Source organism: Phascolarctos cinereus, unplaced genomic scaffold, assembly GCF_003287225.1.
Source record: "Phascolarctos cinereus isolate Bilbo 61053 unplaced genomic scaffold, phaCin_HiC Scaffold_3;HRSCAF=262, whole genome shotgun sequence".
Taxonomy (NCBI): domain Eukaryota; kingdom Metazoa; phylum Chordata; class Mammalia; order Diprotodontia; family Phascolarctidae; genus Phascolarctos; species Phascolarctos cinereus.
The window spans coordinates 79,801,111-79,816,401 of NW_027555736.1; the positions used below are offsets into that span (position 1 = coordinate 79,801,111).

Here is a 15,291-nt window from a genome sequence, read left to right on the forward strand (position 1 = left end):
AGGTAAAAACTCCCCCAATACCAATTAACATTATCCTGGAAAGGTGCTAGTCTAAACTTATTCTGACACATTTGCATAAAGTGACAGGAAGGACTAGGATTGAGCAAATACAAATTTCCCATTGCAACCAACACCCCAATACTGGTAAAAATTCAATTTTTAGTCAGAGCTCAGTTCAGCCTGGTCAAATAGAGTCAGAGAATTCTACAGATTTTGCAAATTATGACAGAATGAAACAGAACGCCCTGGAAGCTTCCAGCTGATGGATTCATCAATAAATTTGTTTTATAGATACGTTTCTCTTTAAAAAAAAAAGACACTGGCTTGTCAGGTTGTCACGGGTTTGTTTGTTTTTTTGACAGTCAACAAATATGTACATGATATAAACAATGAACAATACAAAACCACAAAGAATTATCTACAATCTACATACATACATATATAATCCAACCTGCTACTTTGAGTATATTTGAGATTAGTTTTGGTAACTGACATGTCAGTTTCTCCTCAATGGCCTGTCACCTTTTATCACAGTTTCTTGTCAAATAGTTACTGGAAGATAAACAACAGCGAAGAAGGCAGCATCTTACTCAGAGTATTTTACCGACAAAAGAACAGGATTTACAGGCAAATCTCTGAAATGATTCCAAGTTTAACCAGGTTTAAGATGAGTGCTGTGAGACTTTTAAATAAAAGTTAAAAAAAGTTCACTTTTTAAAAAGTGACATCCAGGTAACCTGGATTCGGGACCTGGTCCACCCTGGGAGACTTCATGAAAAAGGAATCTCTCAAGGTATTAAATAGATCATAGATCTGGATTAGGAAAAATACAGGGTCTAATCAAAACTTTAAAGCTACATATTGGGGTTTTTTTTTAAATTAAATCAAGAATTTGGTAAGCTGGCTGTGGCAATTTACTTGGGGAAGTATGCTTAATCATTTCAAAATCAATTTTAGCATAACAACTTAAAATCAAAACTTATTTCTTTAATTAAAAAATCATGGTTAACATGTATATTTGTTAACTAGCCAAAGCACCAAATTGTTTAGTTTTTTTGATAGGAGAGAAAGTGAATTCCCTTTGGTTCATTTTTTCCCTCAGCTCTTCCATTGAAATCTTCCAATTAAAAGAAAATAAAGGTTATTATTCCCATGTCCAGTATTGCTCAGGTTCCAAGTGTCCACTCATCATCATCCTGCCTGGTAATAGCCTTTATCCCCCTCAATGTCCACTTCCTGATCAGAATCCTCTGAAATCTCTGAGTCCAGGTCTTCCTGGGAGGCAGGGGAGGGAGAACACTGTGAGCTATCCAGAGAAAGGTCTTTTGTCTGGTTGATGGGCAAACAGTTATCTTGTCTTTGATCACAGTGTCGGTCTGGATTTTCCAATTCTTCTTTTTTGTTTTGAGGGTTCTCCTACATAAAAAGGAATAAAAATGGGGGTAGGATATGGAGTAATGAAAAATGAGCTGTCTATAATTTTGGCTTTATAACTCATGTCTGGTCTTTAATACTACCAGGTCTTATTAAGAAGTGTTCAGTTATTGATAGCTTACTGAGGCAGATTGCCAAAAGCTTAAAGTCTCAATTTTGGGGTGAAAAGGTTGTATTCAACACATTCATCTCTCCCTGGTAGCTCCTGCTCTCCTCATCTATTTACATTTTTTGTTCCCCTTGTGGATTGGGACCATTCTCCACCCTCCACCCCATCACCACATATAGTTGCTTAATTAGTGCTTTTTGAATGAATGAATGAATGAATTTTAGAGGAAGAAATAATTCTGCCAACACCAAACTGAGATTAAAAATCCCCCAAAAGCTAAAGAAGCCACTAGGAATACACCTCCATGATGGAATTATACTAATTCAATATTTACCTCCAGCCCAATCCAGTGGTTTCAAGATTGTCTGAAGAAATTATTTTTTAACAATACAGATCACTGTGGGGTTTCCCCCTTTTGCATTCACTAGATGCAGTAACATGATTTATATACTAATAAAATTTTCTAGACTTAAAAACTATATCAGCACTGTAAAATTAATTGAAGAATACTTTCAAAATGATTAGAGAGGTTCCAATTTATGATCTCTTCTATGGAGTGAAGTTTAAGCAAGCTGGAGGTTTGAGCTGAGAAGTTATGGACACAGGGAAGGTGGGGGTGGGGTGGGAAAGACAGCCCAGCTGTAGTGCTAGCAGTCTCAGAAGAAGGCCTTCAGCATTATAGGAAGATTCTCTGAGGAGGAGAGGCAGTGCCCGCCCACACCAACGAGAGCCAATCAATTATTAAAGTAAATACAGATCTGGTAACTTGCACCTAACTGAGAAGAAGTAGTCTCTGTTTATTTAAAATCCAGAGAAGTAATAATAATAATAATAATAATAATAATAAGTCCAAATTACTTAGGTACTACTAAGGCAAAAATAAAAACAAACCCAGAGTAAAAACCGGGGGATCAAGGTTTCCCCCTCCCAACTTGGAACTAAATGATAAGTGAATTAATTTTGTAATCATGTATACATGAAACATAGCTTTTAATATTTTAGTTTTGAAATTTTCCATTTTCTGCTAAGAGGGAGGCCACATACACACAATAAAGTAGACTGGAGAGCTCAGCAATTAATCGGGTAACTTTGATCAGTGCAGATTGCCACAAATCGAATTCCCGATTCTTAACTCCAGGAAAGCTTTAACAAACTTTGTAACCGAATTAGAGGAATAATTGCCTTTTAGCTCAGTACAACAACTCCATTCCAATTCAACAAACGTTAATTAAGCAACAATTATATGTCAAGCTTGGCACGGGCTGGAGACAAAGAGACCAACCCCTTTCCTCCGCTCCCCCACTTCGTGCAGAACCGAGCTTTATTCTCCTGAGGAAAAGCTTCGATTACATTTGCAAACCGGATAGGATATTTTCTCCTATTTCAGAACCTCCTCTTCATTTATAGCCTGGATTTAAGCCGGGCTAGGGGACAGGAGTTAAAAATAGTTGATATTTTCATTGTGTATGCAGCCGATCAAATAGACTCTGAGGTGTTTGTTTCCTTCTATTTACTTACCAGTCCAGCCTGGTTTTATTATAATTGTGTCAATAGAAGAAACAATATTCTCCCCAAAGATAACTGCTTAAGTCATTTACTGGCAATTACTTTATCTTTCCTGCGTTAATTAGATAAACAACATATGGGTTTATAAAACAATTAGCGTGGTCCTTTAATAGCCAGTGTGTGAAACCCCCACGGTAATGGCCATCGGAACTGACTGCATTAGGTGCTTTTAGCGTTAGTGCCGCCTGGCCGAGTCTTACTGGATTCCAAAAAGACTATTTGCCTTTTTAATCAAGGTGAAGAGGCTAAATAGCCTCGGGGATGACTTTTGCATACAACCTAGAATAGGTATCCCGTTAGAAGATAAGATCATTAAAAGAGTTATTGCTATAGTAACAAGATCGCGCTTCGTACCTGCTTCAGCCTTCTCCATTTGGCTCGCCGATTCTGAAACCAGGTTTTGACCTAAAGAGAGCGAAAGAAAGTGACCCGTTGTCACGTGTTCGGGATGCAGACCTTCAAGAAGGCCCTTTAAAGGGGCATCTGGAAGGGGGAGCTGTAGGACATTTGGATCCGAGGACACAACTGGGGGCTGCAAGATGGGGGGCGGCGGGGAACAAGTGTTTAAGGCACCGTACTTACAACAGCTAGTGCCAGCATTATTATCTCCATTTAACAGATGAAAAATGAGGCTTAAGAAGTTTCTACAGAGCTTCAGATAAGTTCAATTAATGACAGGGTACAAGCTGTACCCAGGTGGTTTCCTCTTTGTCCTTCACATCTGCCGACTAATGTATTTCATGGTTTATATGTAGGAAGTCAAGCTAATTGATTTATATGTCATCTAAGGAAACAATTGTTTAACAAATAAAATGAGGCTTAAGTGACTTGCCATTTAAGATAGCAAGGGACAAAGCCACAGGTGGTCCCTAAGATCTTCCACCATACCATAATGGCTCCCTAGTCATGAAAGTTATCTTGAAAGTGTCAAAATAATCTAAAGATTCTCCAACGTTCACCTAAATGGGGCCCAAGAATCTTAGATCACGTGCTCCCAGCCTGGCCCATCCTTTCCTGCTCCCTCATCTACCCCACTCAGAACCACTGTTTCCCCAGAAGTTCCAAGGAATTATGTTTCCCAGCTCACCTGCCTCTCACTGAGTTGTAGCATCTTGGCAAGGCGCTTCCTCTCAGGTGGGGAAAGGTATTTCTGGGTCTCAAACTTCTTTTCCAATTCGATGGTTTGGTCATTGGAGAACCTTACTTGTCCTCCCTTTCTTTTGTGTAGTGGCCTCTGCATGAAGGGGCCCCAGAGAAGGGGTTTGCCTGTTGGTGAGGAGGGGAAAAGATAGGGTCAGAGAGACCTTGACTACCCAAATCATCAAGACTCCAGTTCTTCCTATCTTTAAACTGGGATGGTGGACTCCTCACTGGCCCATTTCTTCGGTAGTCATAAGGAAAAATTATAACTACAATACATCTACACAGTACTTTAATTTGTACTGAATTATTTCCTCACAACAATCTCATGAAGTAGGTAATTCATTTGAGCAATATTACCATCATATTAAGGAGAAATCTGAGTTTCAGAAAACTACAGTAACTTGCCTATTGTCACACAGTTAAGTGTGGCTAGAACTTTCAGCTTAAGGGTCTACCGGCTCCAAATCAGGGCTCTTTCAGTTGACAAGCAGGGTGCACACACACATTTTTCTCCTTATTCAAGCAAATTTTGCGGATTTTGATTGACAAGTTATTCAGACCCTAAGTTGCAATTTAGTACCATTCTTGACTATACACAGAGGATGATTAATCATATGGATTATATAGAAATTCTATATCTGTTATCTAATTTGAGTCTTGGAGTCAAAAAAGTTGGGTTGGGGTCCTGACAATGTCACTTACTAACTAATGTCAGTAACAAACCTGATTTCTTTTTGTGTTCCAAATAAGATCTCATCTTCTGCAGGAAATCTTTCTCTATCACTCTTAATTTTAGTGCCTTCTGTCTTTTAATTATTTCCTATCTATCATGTCTGTATCTTGCTTGTATATATTTTATTTGTTTGCACGCCGTCTCCTCCATTAAACTGTGAGGTACGAGGGCCGGGACTACCTTTTGCTTTTGCTTTTTTTTTTTTTTTGGTATCCTCAGTGATTAGCACAGGGCCTAACTAACACTTGTAGGTGCTTAGTAAATGTTTATTGACTGACTGGATAATCCTTGTTTGGCAATATTACTAGAACTCAATTACAAAAGCATCGAACTTCTCTCCAAGCCTCAGTTTCCACATCTGTAAAGAGGGAATGAGTTTGTATTTGCAGTACCTACTTTCAAAGATATTTTAAGGAACGCGGTTAAGTACGAGATGTTATTCTTACTCCTCCCCAGGCCCACACCACCATTCAGCTGTCAAAGACCCCTAGACTGGGGAGAGTTCAAATACTCTGGCAGCATTGAATCTCACACCAAAAACCACAGAAATGGCCACTTATACTATTTCTTTACGTGGGGCTAACGAAAGCTTTCGTGGGGAAGGAAAAAAGCTTCTCCCGTTAAGGTCCCTCGGCGATTCAGATTTGGCTCGCCTACGTTCCAGGGTGCACCAAGAATTTTCAATCTTCTTTAAGTGTGATTCTTCTGGCTCCTCTGATTTCACACCAGGCTCTCTGAGGAGGCCAGTTAAAGCCACCCCTAGGGCTATGGCAACATTTCCGTCAATGTGTTTCCTGTTGGTCTATCTCGAAAAACCCCATGCTTCCTTCTGCTCTTTCACAGTCGTAACCCAAGGAAACTCACTGCATTCTCTGTGCAAACGTCCTCTCCGAGTGCCAGCCTCAGAGATTCTAGGGAGTCAGCTCCAGAGAGGCTGGAGACACCACGTAACCTAACTAACCCAACCTGCTGTAACCCAGAAGCTTTCGCTGCAGCTGCTGAAATAGGAAGGGGTGCGGGTCACTTGAGGCAGCTATTTATGGATCCACTCCTTTAATCTTCCTTTTACTGGGAAGGGCTTCACCACCTCTCACTTCATTTGTGAAATGTTAGTCTGTCTTTGCCTGCGGCCTGATTCTGCGTTTTAACAACGTATCCTCGAAAATTTACACAGACGGGCAAAACTAAAGCAAATTTCCTGAGACTATGGCCTGAGGTAGGACTCAGTTGCAATCACTGCCCAACTGGCCAGCAAAGGGCACGGCCCCAATAACCAGGCCAAATCAAATGTAGCGCGCTGGGTACTGGGCTCCGGCCCCTCTCAAGTCCAGGGATTCCTGCGCTCTTTGAAAGTCTGTCCGTCCCGTCGGTCTGCGTCTGAAACCTTTGAAAATCTAGTATTGTTTTTCGAGATTTTGCTTGCGTCAGCCTACAGACTGGTGCAAAACAGCCTCAAAAAAAAAAAATAGGAAGCAACTGGTTATTTTAGCTGCCATAAAGTCACATCCCACACAGAGGAAATGAACAATATCAGAAAAACGGATCCCGGCTATCAGAAGTCGAGTGTTTCCTGAATTTGTCTGTATTGAGGATGTCGATAAAATAATCAGCAGTGTGCACGACTCCCGGGGAAGGGGCTGCTCCATGCAGCCAGGAAAACACTTAACAGCTTCTGAAACCAGATTTACTCCTATCGAGAACTCAAGATTTCCTGTATGAACGGAAAGGGTCAGGCTCTTTTCGCTGCACAAACTTGTTGAACCAAGTCCAGCCTTGTAAGCATCAGGACTGCCTGAGGCTATCAGTGCCACAAGGGGATCGGGGCTCCCCTGAACCCACTTAATTTCATGCGCCCCTTCCGCTCTCCCTGAGCCCTCCTCACAAACCGGCCCCGCCGCCTCCCTATATCCCTTCCCCCATGGAGAACTGACTCTACAGCGAATGGGAGAAAATGTTAAGCTTTCGGCACCGAAAGCGCGCAGCTATGCCCGAGTCCAGCGGCTATCCCAAGGGGGTCCCCTGTGGGCCCAGCCTGGTTCTGACCACACATTGCCACAAAGTTATTTATCGTAGGGTCAGTGGGCGAGGTGCAGGAAAACCAATCTGAGTCAACAATGTGGTCAGCATCCCGACTGAGAGCTAGCAAGACAAGAGGGAGGGTGGTCCGAGCCGGGCCAGCCCCTGCTCCCTTCCCTGGGCCGCGCGCGCACTGAAAGAGGCCGAGGCCGGCGTTTTCTATGGCTTTTTCTATAACTTTCAATTGCTTGCTCCTGCCCGCCCACGCCCTCGCCAGGGACCAGCGCCAACGCCCCAGCGCTGCCGCCAGCGGAGTTTCACACTCCCCCCACGCTGCCCTCGGCCACCTTACCCAGGGGGTCGTGCCGGAGCAGTGCGTGCGTGTAGTCGTTCACGGTCCGGGGGAAGGGGTAGAGAGGGCTCGCGAAGGTGCCCGCCGCGTAGGTGGCGGCCAGCGCGGCCGGGTGATGTGAGAAGGCGGGGTGGATCGGCGTGGGCTCGTAGATGGGGGTCCGGTAGGAGGACACGAGGCTGGTGAAGGAGGAGTTGGGGGAAGGTAGGGTGGGAGTGGGGGTTGGGGTGGGAGCGGCGGGCGGTATCGGGGCCCCGGCCCCCCTACCCAGGATGTCCTCGATGTAGAAGGGCGTCGGGTGCACGGGCTGTAGCAGCGGGGTAGGCGCGTACAGGGGGACCCCCACGGCAGCCCCGGGTCCGGGGTGCGGGTACTGCATGGCTGCCGCTTGGCTGGCTGGCAGCCCCTCTGTGAGCAGCCCTCCCGCCTCCCGGCGCTACATTTATCCGGGCTTCGCGCTCCAGGCGATAGGCTCGTCTGGCTTCGGGGTGGGGCCGCCTAGTCCCTGTCCCCTTCCTGCTGCAGGGCCCGATGGCCAATGGGGCTGGGCCCGGAGAGCCGCCTCCCGCCCCTAACCCTGGACCGCCCCCCCCCACCCCCGCTACCTCCCGCGGCTCTCCGCCCCCTGGGAGCCGAGGGGTGCCCGAGTGCTTCGTCCCTAGCTCCTGGCAGCTCGGGGCCTCCGGGCTAGGTACGGGGCTACGTACTGTCCTCCCCGGGCGCCCGAGAAGAGGCGGCCCCAGGCTCTCCCAGTCCTCATCCCGAGCCCGTGTCGTGCCCTGAAGGGAGAGCCCAGGAGCGCGAGCGGTAAAAGGGAAGGGCTGGGTGGGGAAGCGCCCAGCTTAGCTCCGAGCCCTGCGGCCCGGGCGGAGCCATTTACCTCGGGGCCTGGGGTGAACCATTTTTACCCCGACCCTTTCAGGGCCGGGACCTGAGCAGTCGGCTGTTGAAGTTTTGATTGTGGAGCAGGAGCGGGAGTGGGAGAAGATGCTTCCAAAACCTCCAAATGTCTTGGGCCCACTCTATGGGACCTCTGCCTGGAGGGGCACAAGCCACCCTCCTCAGCTGAAGTTTCCGCAGCCCAGAGCTCCTGGAAGGGGAAGGGGCTCCGTTGGGCTCTTGGTCGGGGCAGGGGTGCGGGCAACGGTCCTGGGCAGGCGGGGCTCAGGTAGCGCCTTGCCTCGACTTTTCCCAATCAAGACTTGGCTGGAGGAGTGGGGTGGAAGGGAGGGTGAAGGGGGAACAGTTTAAATGAGAAACACTAAAACAGAGTCACAAACGCCTAGAACACCTTTAGGGTCCAACCGCTTTGCTACTACTACCTAATGCCATTAACGGGCTAGATTCCTGGTCCTCAATCATTTCATTGAGTCTTCGGGGGGAAATCTGGACTTCTTAACTAGGGGACTGAAAGTGCTCAGCTCTTGCAAAGGAGATTTAAGATTCTAAAATTACCTTTAAAAAGTGGTGGTGGTTGTTTTTTAAATTATAAGCGATTATAAAGTCAACCGTCCGGACGAGGCGAAGTGGAATAAAATATATGGATAGAGAGCTAGGCTGAGAAACTGGGAGACCTTCATTCAGCTCCAGTCTCTTACTCTGAACTAGCCATGGGACCCTGGGCAAGTTACCAAACTCTTTCAATCCCAATTTCCTCATCCATAAAATGGGGATAATAATAGCACCTGTTGCAATAACAACAACTCGTTGTTGTGACCTAATTAGATGGCAATACAGGCAAAGGATTTTACAAGCTGAAAGCGCTCCATAGTTGTTAGTTGTTATTGTTATTAATAATAATAACGAGAGAGAGAGAGAGAGAGAGAGAGAGAGAGAGAGAGAGAGAGAGAGAGAGAGAGAGAGAGAATGTCTTACCAAATCCTTAGCTTTAAACGAGGCCGAAAGGATCATAAGATTTAGAGCTGGAAGAGGGCATAAAGACCATCTAGTCCAACAGTACTTAACCCTTTGGTGTCTGGTAAAACTTCAGGACTCCTCAGAATTCTTAATTGAAAGAAATGCTAAATTTCAGTTAGAAGTTAGTGAAAACAAAGGTGTGATTTTCCCCTCCAGCCAACCAAGTTCATTGACTCCCTGAAATCTATCCATCGATCCTGGACCCTAGGTCTTCATTTTTCATATCTGCAAATAAATGTGAGAGGAAGACATTTCACTAGAATAGTAGAAATCATGAGCTTCACGTATTTTAAAACATCTAGTCCAACTATCTCACTTTACAAAGTTGGAAACTTTGGAAAGGAAGTTCATGACTAATCCAAGATCACACAACTACCAATTAGCAGAGCTAAGTTTTTGGACTTCAAATCCAGGGTTCTTTACATTTCGTTCAGCCTTCTTTGCAGGATCCCATTTTCCATTTTTTTTTTTAATCCCTCACAGCTCTCCGGAACTCGGTCCTCTCTCTTTCCAGATGTTTTTTATTGAAATCTCTTCCACGGAAATGCTTGGAAGGGAGGCAGTTTGGAAAAAATACTCAGGGTCCCCCTCGCCTTTAGAACAAGGAGGCGCTTTCCTGACCAACGCCCTTCTGCAGGGATTTGATGGTCCTTGGCCACATTCCCGGGAGGGCCCTGGTGGCTATTCATCGGCCTTGAAATAACGCTGTCCCGCTATTTCATCCGGGGCTGTCTGGATTCAAAACTCCCTATCTACGAAACTGACTCACTGAGGTTCCCTCACCTGTGGCAAGGAAGAAGAAAAGTGGGTATCCTTCTGCCCATCCTGAAACCCTCACTCCTGAGACAGAGGCGAGAATTGGAGACAGGATAAATAGATGTAGATGTATACACACGCACGTGTGTGTGTGTGTGTGTGTGTGTGTGTGTGTGTGTAGCCAAGATGTTTTTCAAATTATGAACCTAAAGCAGAAACACACCTTCAAACGATGGGTGAAGGTGTTTTGGAAATCAATTAATGAATTAAACAAAAAACGCCACCAGCTTGTTCCTCAGATAGTACTAGAATTTAATTCCAGCCCTTGAGAAAATCCCTTCCTCTAGATTTGAAGAAAGTTTTTTTTATTTATTTTGTTTTTAACGTCGTGGAAAGAGGGTGGGCTGAACCTAGATTCTAATCTCACCTGTGCTACTCAGTAGTAGCGCCTGCGAGAGGCGGAGTAGTGGCTGTTATTTATGTAGGACTTTAAGATTGGCAAGTCGATTTACATACATTTGTCGTTTGTTCCTCAGCTGATTTGTGAGATAACTACCACAAATATCACACCTTTTTACAGATGAGGCACACAATTTCAGGTAAGTCACTTCACCTCAGTTTCCTCAGCTGTAAAATAAAGTGGTTGGACCAGACGATCTCTAAGATCGCTGCCAGATCTCAAGCCTACGTTCTTCATTTTGCCATATACTTAATAGCAGTGGCCTTATCTGTAAAACGGGGGCGATATTTTTATTACCCACCCTCCCACCCCCAGGGGATTTGGAGGGAAAGTGTTTTGTAAATTGTGAAGCACTGGTAGACACATTGGATGACTGGAATACTGGTTGGAGTTAGAAAAGAACTTAGGCTCAAATTCTGCCTCTGGTTCTTGCTATCTATACGACCATGTGTGAAATTGGACAAAGTGGCTATTCAAAGGTCTTTTTTTCCCCCTAAAGGCTCACTATAGATGACATCTTTTTCCATACTCTGCTGATCCCCCTCTTGAAAGTGCTGTCTTCTCAAATTTTCCTAGAAAGCCTTTGTCTAAATCTCTCTCCCTTTCTCTCTTCCTCCCCCTCCCTCTTCTTTCTCCCCTCTCTCCCTCCCCCCACCCCCTCCATTCTACCTATGTATCATTTAGGGCAGGGAACAGCCATCTCCTTCCATACTGGTATCTCTCTTGACTACTACAATGTTGTATACATGGGAGGAAATATGCTAAATTGAATTATGGGCATTCTCCTGAAAACCAAAGAAGATAAAGTACTTTGCAAAGTACTTGAGTATGAAAATTATGCACACATACATATACATGCATACACACTTACACACAACATATGCACACAGTATGTACTTACATATCATCTCTTATTAGCCTGTTTACAGTAACTTCATGACCATCTTCTTTGCTCTCTTCCCTAAGAACTGGGTAAACACTGTAGCCATTCAATAAATTGTCCAATGAATAGAGTTTATGACGTGAACTCACCCTACTTTCCCCCCCACCCAAACATGTGCACACACTCTTTATTCTCTAAGGTGACACAACCCGTTGTTGGGAATTATCTGAAGTGAAGTAAATGTTCAGAAAATATATGTATTGAAACATTGGGAAAATAGAGACCAACACTGAGGAGAGAAAGGCTTTTCTTGCCTTTTAGTTAAGTAATTGATTCTAGTTGAAATGAGAAGCTTAGTAGCCAGCTTTGACATTCCAGCCGAACTGCATAATCTTGACAGGGACATTGAAACACTTAATTCTCCTAAGTTATATAACACCACTTCTTTCAAATTCAATTGTTAGACCTGGGTCCACTTTGCTAAAGCTAGAACACTATTACACTCACATTCGTGAATGTCACATTTATTGAACAACATAATTTTTTAATATCACTAGTGTAGGTTTTATAGTTTATTTTATTGTTTTAAAAGTCATTCGGGGCTTTAAAAAAAAAACCGGGTTTTTTCAACAGAGTCCTTATGATTTTTTTCACACAGTCAGAACTAATAAAAACAGAACTGTTGTGGCTATTTAATACAAAAGGTCTTGCAGTTTCAATATTTCTTCTCTGCTGGATACTAAAACCAATAAAAACTACATGAGATTTTAATTATATTCTGAATTAAACAAGACTCTTTTCCAAAATTTTGGCAGCATTTATTTTTATCACTCCTGTTGTGCAGAAGGCTAAGCTGTATAGTAAGGTGGTTCTTACCTACGATTTCTTCCATTGGGGACTAAGATAAATTTGGGAATTTGGTTTATTTCTGATGACGAAAAATGTGTGCACGTGAGATTCAGCATTAGCAGCTGCCTGAAAATAATAATAGCTGTAAAATGGGGATAATCATAGCACCTACTTCCCAGGGTTGTTGTGAGGATCAAATGAGATTATATTTGTAAAGTGCCTAGCGCATAGGAGATGTTTAATAAATGCTTATTCCATTCGATTCCCTATACCAATGAAATCACATATCCACTTCCTACCCACTGACATCATTATCATATAACAACTAGCTACCAGTAAACTTCAATAGGAGAACCAAAAAGCACTAAAATAGAGCTTTCTCTTTGGGATGTGGTCCAAATCTAGCCAATAGTAGTTCTTAATGTTTGGTTCTTTCAGTCTCATTTCTTTTCCCTAGATCCTTGGATTCATAAGGTCATGGATTTGCAGCTGGAAGGGATCTAAGATGTTATCTAGGGTTCTAGACCAACAGATGAAGGAATTCTGAGAACTTAAGTGACTTGCCCAAGGTCACATGGGTTATTAGTGGATGATTCAAGATATGAATTCAGGTCCTCTGACTTCAAATCCAACCTTCTTTCCACGAGGTTTTTTTCCCCCTTAATTAAATTCTTATGTTATGCTTTCCAGTGCAACACCCAGTTCCCCCCCCCACTCCCAGAAAGCCATTCTTTATAATAAAGAAGAAAAGAAAGGAAAAAATTCAACAAAACTCACCACACCAAAAGGGTTTGACATTATCTGCAGTGTTCCAAAGCCATTGTCCTCCCACCTCCTCAAAGAAGAGAAGGAGGTACCTCCTCACACCTCTTCTTTGGGGCCAGACTTAGTCGTTATAACCTCAGAGCATTTAGTTTAATTGTTGTGTTGGTTTTCTTCTTCCCATTTACATGGTTGCAGCACTGTTTTTCTGGTTTTGCTTAATTCAATTCCATTCATTCATATACATTTTCTCATGCTTCTCTGAATTCATCCTTTTTAAGAAAACAATATTTTATTCCCCCCCAATTACAAGTAAAAACAATTTTAACATTCTTTTTTAGATTTTGAGTTTCTGAATTCATCTTGCTCATCATTTTTCATAGTACAGTAATATTCCATTATATTCATTTACCAAAATTTTTTTAGGCATTCCCTAATCCATAGGCATCTACTTTGTTTCCAGCTCTTTCCTTTTACAAAAAGGGCAGCTATAAAGATCTGGGTACCCATGAGATCTTTCTTCCTTAATAGGGTCTATCCCTTAGACCAGTGGTATCAAACTCAAACAGCAATGAGGGTCACTGAGCCGTACAGAAGGATCCCTACTAGTTGAGTATAGCCTTAGAAAGCCATGTATTAACATTGTCTGTGTTCTAATGTATCTTAATTTTGTTAATTATATCTCAATTACATTTTGATCTGGTTTTGGTGGCATTTAACACTTTTGGTCTGAGCATCTATCATTTTCTGATGCAGCCTTCTATTATGTTTTCAAAGAAAATTTATCACAAGGATGCCAAACATCTGAATGAAAAAAAAATCATTTCATTAACCAGACTTTTGAAAGGATGGAAGGAAGGACACAAGCATTTATTAAATACCTACTCTGTTCTAGGTGCTATGTAAAGCACTTGACAAATTTTATCTCACTTGATCCTCATGACAATCATGGGAGGTAGGTGTTATTTATTATCCCCACTTTACAGTTGAGGAAACTGAAGCAGACAGAAATTAAGTGACTTGTTTAGAGTCACCCAGCTAGTAAGAATCTAAGGCTCAGGTCTTTCTGACTTCCTGACTGGACAACACCCTGATTTTGTGAAAGGTTGAAGACAAAAAGAAAAGGGGATGGCAGAGGTTGAGATGAATAGATAATGTCATGGAAATAATGAACATGAACCTGGACAGACTTCAAGAGATAGTGGAGGATAGAAGGGTCTGGTGGTCCATGGGGTCACAAAAAGTCAGACACGACTGAACAACAAGAACTTCTTGACTTTAGGCCCATGGCTCTATTGCACCCCTTGCTGCCTCTAAGGGATTAAATCTATTCATCTTCATCCTGATGTCTGGCATTTTGTAGACGGAGCCAGAGCCTCTACCTTTTCAAGTCCAGTTGATCAAATAAGGGACTTGCCCTAGAGAAGAAGCAGAAATGCAGAGATATCAGAATATAAAGGAGAGAATACAAAACCAGCTAGCATTCAGTCAGGGCTGTTTGTGTGATAAAGAGAGCTGTCCTTCAAAAAACAAACAAACAACAACCACCACAAAAACGTAGAGGTTCTAGGCTCTGGACAAGACATAGGTTGAACCATTTCCAACTAACGTGGAAGGAAAGCTTATTCAATCACCCATCAGGGAAACTCAGAAAGCTGCTAAGAGCCTGATCATTCTTCTAGGCATCCTTTTTAGCTTGTTAACTGCTTTGCTTAAAATAACTTTCTAAAAATATTTTTTAAACTAACTTTTAAACAACTTTTTAAAAATAGCCTAGCCTATGCGACATCTTTTTGCTCACCTGTAAAATGAGAATACTAAATATCCTGAATTCTTTTGTTGTTTAGTCATGTCCAATTCTTCATTTGGCATTTTCTTGGCAAAGATACAGGAAGGGTTTCTTAGGACAGGACCAATCTGTGAAGTCTGGGCCATTTTGCAGGAGAGAGAACAGTGTTAATCCTGCAATACTACTGACTTGAGAAGAAAAAGACTGCCTGAAATTAGGACTGAATCCAAGAAAATATCCTTATTCTTTTTTTTCCTTTTTAGGCAATTGGGGTTAAGTGATTTGCCCAGGGTCACACAGCTAGTAAGTGTCAAGTGTTTGGTCTGAAGCTGGATTTGAACTCAGCTCCTCCTGAATCCAGAGCCAGTGCTCTATCCATTGCACCACCTAGCTGCCCCACCTTATTCTTTTATTGGCCAGAAAACCACTATGGTCTACACTATTGCTTGAGTTCAGTGGGCCACCAGTTTGAAAAATTGTTTGCTCCAAAGGTTTGGGTTTGTTGTTGTACAGGTAAGATCC

At 43.0% G+C, this 15,291-nt stretch overlaps 1 protein-coding gene across 1 annotated transcript; it reads right to left on the bottom strand.

The window, feature by feature from the left end:
* Window positions 1-267: 267 nt before the first annotated feature.
* HHEX (hematopoietically expressed homeobox) lies at window positions 268-7,816 on the bottom strand. Its single transcript, XM_020964166.2, has 4 exons — window positions 7,354-7,816; window positions 4,197-4,375; window positions 3,464-3,514; window positions 268-1,416 (listed from the first exon to the last, which is right to left on the bottom strand). The coding sequence occupies exons 1-4, from the start codon at window positions 7,730-7,732 to the stop codon at window positions 1,192-1,194; spliced, it is 834 nt and encodes a 277-aa protein (XP_020819825.1). The 5' UTR covers window positions 7,733-7,816; the 3' UTR covers window positions 268-1,191.
* Between the last annotated feature and the right edge of the window lie 7,475 nt (window positions 7,817-15,291).